At 36.0% G+C, this 7,564-nt stretch overlaps 1 protein-coding gene across 1 annotated transcript; it reads right to left on the bottom strand.

Annotated features, from left to right (window-relative positions):
* Nucleotides 1-1,063: 1,063 nt before the first annotated feature.
* LOC149541745 (protein CCA1-like) lies at nt 1,064-7,264 on the bottom strand. The gene is made up of 6 exons (XM_089796864.1): nt 7,083-7,264; nt 5,640-5,751; nt 5,436-5,497; nt 3,742-3,951; nt 2,051-3,286; nt 1,064-1,888 (listed from the first exon to the last, which is right to left on the bottom strand). The coding sequence occupies exons 1-6, from the start codon at nt 7,143-7,145 to the stop codon at nt 1,541-1,543; spliced, it is 2,031 nt and encodes a 676-aa protein (XP_089652990.1). The 5' UTR covers nt 7,146-7,264; the 3' UTR covers nt 1,064-1,540.
* Nucleotides 7,265-7,564: the final 300 nt, after the last annotated feature.

Raw genomic sequence — 7,564 nt, 5'->3', positions numbered from 1 at the left:
TGTGAGTTGTCATCGAAGTCCTATATAATTAGGCTCTACAAGTGCATGTAGTTACCTATAATAGCCATCATACAATTCCCTTAAGTTGCAACATTTTTGCTTAATCTCCAATATTTTTACTTTAGATTAATGTTTTTGCTACTTTCGTGGCATACCCTCCATGTTAATGCCTTATGTCTTTTCTTATTAATATTGACAATTGATTTGAATGAATGAACTTCTGATTTTTATCATCTTTTAGTTAGAAACTAAGCTTGAATGATAAGTCATATTACAATAGATTTAATATTTTAATCGCTAGATCCAACTCTACATCCACTCTTGATTCTAACACTTCAATAAATTGAACCTTAACACTAAACTAAATGTCAAATCCTACATCAAATTAAATCGTTACAAACTTCATATCAAACTAAATTGACTTATAATTGTTAACCTTAGATTTTCTATAGATCAATTATAAAAAATATATTAATTACAATTTAACTTTTCAATATTAAATAAATTATAATTCTTCTCAATTAATTTTGTACATGTTCTTGTTGGAGATTCTATTACTCAAAATAATAACATTTTTTCATAATATTATTATATGATTTAAATAAAATAATCATCAGATAAATATCTAGACCTCAAAATTTTGTGGAAGCCACCTCCATGCTAAGAATATATTTGTTTATTATATATATATATATAGACTTTTTTGTGCTTTTTTTTCTTATATATATATATATATATATATATATATATGAGTCTCTTGTTTCTTTCATTTTTAGCTTGTTTGATTTGTCTTCCCTACTCGTCTTCTATAATCATTCCTTATGTTTTGCCTTTACTTTTTGATTTATTATTTTTCCTGGGTTTGCATGCTTCTCCCTACCCCCTTTTTCCTCTTTATTAAGTCTGAGTCTGCAACATATTTTGTCACATTCTTAAGACTGTCATCCTGACGGTGGATCATTGAGTATGATCCGAAACGTTGATGCAAAAACTCAAGACACAATCTTTATCCAGGAGCAGGAATATAATAAAACTTCAGTGTGTCAAAAATGTGCTGGCTATGTTTAGAGAAAACAAATTTATATTTATAATTTTTGCTTTTAGCAAAAACATGTATTAACATACAGGGAAATGCTTTGAAAGAGCAAGGGAAAGCCTCGTTTGTTGCTGTACTCTCCAGGATTTATAAAGCATAGTTGATTACGTTACCCTAGTATTAGACTTCCTGATCAAATTGCCTGTTATTGACATCGTTGTCAGAAATGTTACCAATAATCTTACAAAATAATCATTTTTTACAAACAGCCTAGCAAGGGCTCGTCAAGTTAAATTGCAGGGGAATGTTAATTGCATTGAGCAACGCAAAGTGGACTCTGCTATGCTCTACAGAACTTCATGTCATAGGGTTCAGCATTGAATCGCAAACAAGCATTTTGTTGCTTAGTCTCCCTCAAGCCAGGTCCTTGTCCAGAATGTGTACCTATAACATTTGCAGTTCTTTAACATGTCCCAAGACAAACCAATATCAGGGATGATTTGGTTACTTTCTTGAACAAATTCTTTTTCCCTCTCTTAAAACATCTTCAGAGTTAACCACATGAAGCCTAGTTTTGTTTGCTTGTACTGAACACCGCTGGTAAGGGACAAAACCCACTCCAGATTTTGACTTTCCAATACTTGAACAAATGTTTTTGTTTGTCTTCCAGAAATTTACAACCGACTCTTCCATAAAGTTATGATTCATGGTATCTTCAGAATCTTCAAGCCCATTATCCCTTGATCTCTGTATGATTCCTTTACAGGACGAGCCACCACCAGCAATGGATAGCGTAGGAAAGCTCTGAGGCAAAACCTCTTGGGAAAACAGAGCATCAAATGGAGTTTGACTCTGCAAGACAGGAGGTAAACAGATGATATGTCTTTCAGATAGAGTAACAAGGCAATAAGAAAAGTATGATCAAATGATCAGAAGTTGAAGCTTTAAGCCTCCCTTTAAATTCCAGTTCAAGATGAAAATATGCAGAAAGATTTCACCAATCTCATTACAAACCTGATTGTGTTTCCCTATGCAGTGGTCACCAACTTTAGAATGACTGGAACTCGCGTCAGCAAGAAAATGTCTGTCAGCTTTGTCACATTTGCCATTGTTGTTAACTTGCGGATCTTCCTCCTCTTTGGAAGAATCTTCTTCAGAAGCGCACTTTGCTCTATTGAACTGGAAGCCTTTTACACAGCTATCTCTAATGTCAGGATCAAACTCTAGATAATTGCTTGAAGTGGTATTCGAGCAACTGGATGACCTTTCATTTGTCAACTCTCCATCTTTCATTACTTGGTCCTGTTCTTCAGTCTGGCAACTTAAGTTTTCTCCATGATCTTGAGTCTCATCAAATTCTTTCATTTTACTGCATGTATAGTTCTCAGAACGTGAGCCCTGTAATATAATTTCCCCTTCTCTTTCAGCCATACTTGACCGTTCTTGTTTCGTAGCTTGCATCATAGATTCATCTTTGCATGAAGGCAAAGGGTTTATTGCATCTGTTCCCCTCCCAAAAATACTTGGGTGCAGAAAAGCGGGCATCACACCACACAAAGACAACCAGGCTGAGGCAGCAGCAACAGTTGCTGCTGCAACTGACTCTGCAACAGATGTGTCTCCTTGTTGTGTCTGAATCCATTGGGACATGGGTGGCAACTGATGCAATGCAGTAGAGACATAGTGGTTCTCCATTGCAGAGCTTGGATGGGCCAATGTGTTCATGTTTAGCCATTTATTAACAGCTTTCCGCCCATCTTCCACATCCATTCCATCAATGACACATTGTATTGGTATATGTCTTGGACATCCTGGTGCAATGCCAGGACTTTGATTCCTCGAAAAACTACATGACGTAGCATCCTGTCCACTAGACAGATGCTCCTCTGAGCATTGTGTTTCTCTGGAATCTTTGGCTGAGCTTGAGCCAGATTGCACGGTAGAATCTGTAGTTTCTTTCACAGGAGAATCTGAATCGAGTGTGTGCGGCCTCTTACTTTGATCTTCAGTTATAGTCTTACTGGGGATAGCTTCCTGTTCCATGCAGACAAATTCAGGAAAACCTCCTTGGGAATTGTTACTTTCAGATGATTGAGGAAAGGAAATAGTCGACATTTCAGGAGTTGCAACCAACATTGTCTGGCCAAAAAGCTTGAGGCTTAATGGAGAGTTGTTTGATTGGGATGACTCCATTTTACTTTCAAGTCCATCAAATCGTGTTTTTGGATCACAAAGAGCAGATGCTGCACACTGTTCCAGCAGCAAATTTGACGTGAGGTTAATGCCATTCAAAAAGCTTTAACAGAAATGTCACACGACAATAGCAGAATACAAAAACTTGTTGGTTTGCCACAAGAAAAAAATTACAGAGGAAATTACCCATGAAGAAAATAGACAAACAGAAAGCTCTGAAATAGGCAGTCGCACATAACACTAAGCTGTGCTTGCCACCCAGGTAGTTAGGCAGTTACAATAAGAATTTTCCTGGGCTTATAAATATAGTTTTGACGCTAAGTTGAAAGAAGTTATTCTTTAAAACGTTACTGCTCAAATTACATATGCAGATTTAAGTTAAATGTTTCCAATTATTAAGTTAAATGCTTTCTCATCATTGGCATACAAATGATTATGTGCAACAGCAAAATCAAATGCTTTTACAGGAGGAAAAAAATAAGAAATTGAATTTGAGGTGAGAGTAAAATTACCTCAGAAGATTTATCTCCTGGACCAAGTAAAGCTGATGATGAAATGACAGCCGGTGATGCACTCTGATCTCTAGCAATCAGTTGGGCAGAACCTGCCTTACGAGGATAAGGATGTCTGGGCTTCCTTTTAGGCCTCGGTGGAGGAATTTCTATATCAGTTACTTTCTCTATTGACAAGGAAACGCCTCTACCTGAAGATCCCCTTACCAACTGCAAAGCATTCGAAAGAAACCAAATTTAGTGACAGACTCAAATTTCTACAACAACCAAATAAAAAATATTCATGATCTAATGCTTCAACAGTCCATTCAATTAACAAGGGGGTTTTTGTTGTTTTAGCTGCACAGAATAGTTAATTTATTCTCTCTAGTTTTTGTACTTGTATTCTACAGACCAATACCAGAAAAATCCGATTTACTTTCATGATGGATTGTGATGCACAACATAAAAGTTAGCTCAAGTTGTTCGAGTTAATTAGTTGCTTTAGTAACATCTTGTTCTACACAAAAACTCCAGAAATGAACTTGCACACAAATCAAATAGTATAAATGATTAAATTGGGTACATCATGTTGCTTGGTGGGAAATTTCATTAAAAACGCATCAGTTAAGGAATCAGAACCTAGCTTACCATATCTCGTGATTTAACTCAACATGAAATTTTGGAAATGCACGCCTAGAGGTTTCCGTGCATTTTAGAAGAAAAATTTCAGTTCATTGGACTGGAAAAAACCCATTAATTATTTTATGTTTCGACTAACGAATGTATTTGGTCTTCAAGTAGCTTGCTATGGTAAGAAATCGCTGAACAAACTTGAGACTTTTCATATTCAACTTAAGATAAAACTTGGGGTTAAGAAATTGTAGGGCTTTCTGGATAAATGCATTTGGATAGTAGTTTCAGAATTAATAAAAATAAATAAATTAACTACACTAGTTCTCATATTAGACTCAACACAACATTATGATTGAAACAAGCCTAGGATTGTCATATGTCCAAATTCACTACAAGAAATACTAAGCTATTTTTGAAATGAAAATAACCACATTAATTTGGGTTCCATAGAGCTATTTGGTAGAAGATATGAGATCACATTAGCTTATATTCCGCATAGAGTGAGATGCATAAATTTATTTGTTAAGAGTAAATGAACCAGGCCTTTGAGCAATTTACTTCAATGAGCTCAAACCTTAGATGCATGTTAGTAATTATGGAGTGGAGAGAAAGAGAAAGTTCTTTGAAGAAACCCCAAAAATGAATTTATCTACTACAGGTGCATGAACTAGGCCTCGAAGCAACTTACTTCAAATTTCCAGATATAAAATGAAGTTTCAGTAATAATTATGAATCATTTAAAAAACTCACCGCATAATTTTTCAATTTTAATTAATATTTGACTGAGAGGTTTACATGATTACCCAAAAACCACTAGTAAATGTATTAATTACAAGTGAATGAGGTACTTTTTCCAGCAATTTGCTTCAAATCTCCAGATGCAGAAAGAATACACACATAGTTTTTCAATTTAATTAAACATGCACTTATGGAGAAATTAAGTCTACAGTTTTTGTGATCTGAACTTTCCACACAACAACAGCCTTTATTTTGGAAGAAGAGATGAACAATTCATTGACTGCTGCAGTTACATAGTACAAGCAGATCTAATAAGGGTACCATTAAAAAATAGTGGGTACCTTGGAGAAGAATTTTTGAGCGTGGCTTCTAATTTGAACAGCAGTCTTGGTGCCAATATGCTCTGCAAGTAAGAATCAAACTAAGTTTAAGATGGATTCCAATCCAGCCATATTTGTCCAAATAAGGCTTTCACAAACCTTAAATTTTCCAAACTTGAAATTTTAGGAGAGTGGAAGAATTACAGAGATGAAAAACTGAAATACCTTCAATTCGACGCCAGGCTCGTCCATGCAGTTTAAGTGCCTCCAAAAACTTGAGGTGCTCTTCTTCTGTCCACCGTTCCCTCTGCTTTGTTATTGTATATGGCTTTCTGACCTGTAAAATATACAACATATTGGTTCATATAAAGTCCCAAAATTACAGATGAAAAACAGATGGCTGGAACTTGACAGTTTTTAAACTACATGCCATTTTAACTTTCTCAAATAGAAAATTACAGAAGAAAAAAATGAAAAAGGACATTTTTCAAATAACGATTTGAGGAGTTTTATCAACACCGATCCTGCACGAGTAAGTTAATCTAATGACATATTCTGCAGAACTAATCATATTTTCAGATAACTTGCCAGTATTTAACAAAATTTGCCACGATTAGACGCAAACTTTTACATTGATAGCATCTGCTACAGTGGCATACCGATTAGGGAATCCTAAACCCATATAAACCAATCATTTCACATCGTAGACCAGGAAAATCAAACCCAGCTTAGAAACCCTCCAAACTATCAACGCAAAGATTTGAAACACTGTCTATTCTCGTCGGGTTAGCAGACCGAAAGGAAATTAGGTTAAACTCTAGAAAATCCTACAGCCTTTACTAAAAAATAAACCATTTAAGCTTTTTTCAGAACCTCAAGACCGAAACATGCACCATTTAATTTAGAACTCCAAAATAATAGACGAGTGAACAAGAGAATAGAAAATTACGGCTAACAGGGCCTCAACGTATTCAGTACCAGGGCCAGAGGAGAAGAGTGAAGAAGCAAGACTCTAAGTGCGACAATCTGACTAAAAGAAAATCCAAACCCCCAAAATCTCACAGAAGAAACAACAATTTTCAGGAAACCCCAAAACCACAGAAGATAAGTGAAGGGTATTTCACTTCAACTTCCTCAAGTTAACCACACGGCCATAATCGGCCATAATCGGCCATAATCTGGGACATATACAAAGAATTCAAAAGAAACTCTCTCTCCAAAATCTACAGCAGAACAAATCTTGAATTTGGCACGTAAGAAAAGCGAAATCTAGAATTTTAAAAACCCCGAAATTCGTGCACAGAAAAAGAAAAATCTAAAATAGATCCAATCTGGCGCAAAGAGAAAGCAATCAAAAAGAAAAGCACTCTGGAAAACCTAGAGTTAAGACAAATCTTGAATTAGCGCAGAAAGCTCCAATCGACAAACCGTCACAAACCAAACCCCGTCATTAATCACTCGAATATCTACACAGCGAGCAAACTGATTCATCATAAATCTCGAAAATGGGCTATTTTCCAACGAAATCGCAGTTTTCCCAGAAAAAAACCTTCAACTGAAAAGGATTTTAACAAATGGGAACTCAGACACACAAAGTAAACACAGGCTAAACCAAATTGTGCAGTCAGAAACATCAAAAAAACTCAGGAATCTCATCACAATACAAACCTTTGCAGCGAGTTCGTCTCCAGACGAGGAAATATCTCCGACGATTGAGGGAAAAGACATCATCCCTACAAAAACAGAGCCGAAAACGGGAAAAAACAGGCCTAAATTCTAACAGACCCCAAAGACACAGAATCTCGTTGTCTGGCCTCTCTTGCTCGGCGCATTTTTTTCCGTTACACAATATTTTTTTGCCCTGCGATCTCTCTATAAGAGAAAGAAACGAAAAACAAGCCCAGAGATCTCCAGCCACGACTTTTTTCCCCAATTTTCGATTATCCAAAAAATCTGTAAAAATGCGCTATTTGAGCTTGTGGCTGACATCGCAGGGCGTCCTTTTGACGTGTCAAGGAAACGCTGGAAGATCGAACAAAGCCCAAATGCTCTCAATTTCTTTGTGAAAAATATTGAGATACGCTCAGGATTTACTGATTTTTTAATTAGGTGGAAAGATTTTTGTGGGGAAGAGACAGAGATATTTAGGC

This window comes from Cupressus sempervirens, chromosome 8 (genome assembly GCF_028749045.1).
Source record: "Cupressus sempervirens isolate cs-2001-9-10 chromosome 8, ASM2874904v1, whole genome shotgun sequence".
NCBI lineage: Eukaryota > Viridiplantae > Streptophyta > Pinopsida > Cupressales > Cupressaceae > Cupressus > Cupressus sempervirens.
This window is presented reverse-complemented; position numbering and strand designations above follow the sequence as displayed.

Excerpts from the sequence above, each read along its gene's own strand:
- LOC149541745 (XM_089796864.1), bottom strand. The coding sequence starts at position 7,145 with ATGATGTCTTTTCCCTCAATCGTCGGAGATATTTCCTCGTCTGGAGAC. Across the intron at positions 5,752-7,082 it reads GAGACGAACTCGCTGCAAAG|GTCAGAAAGCCATATACAAT; the intron begins GTTTGTATTGTG and ends TATATTTTACAG. Across the intron at positions 3,287-3,741 it reads CAGGAGATAAATCTTCTGAG|TGTGCAGCATCTGCTCTTTG; the intron begins GTAATTTTACTC and ends CTGCTGGAACAG.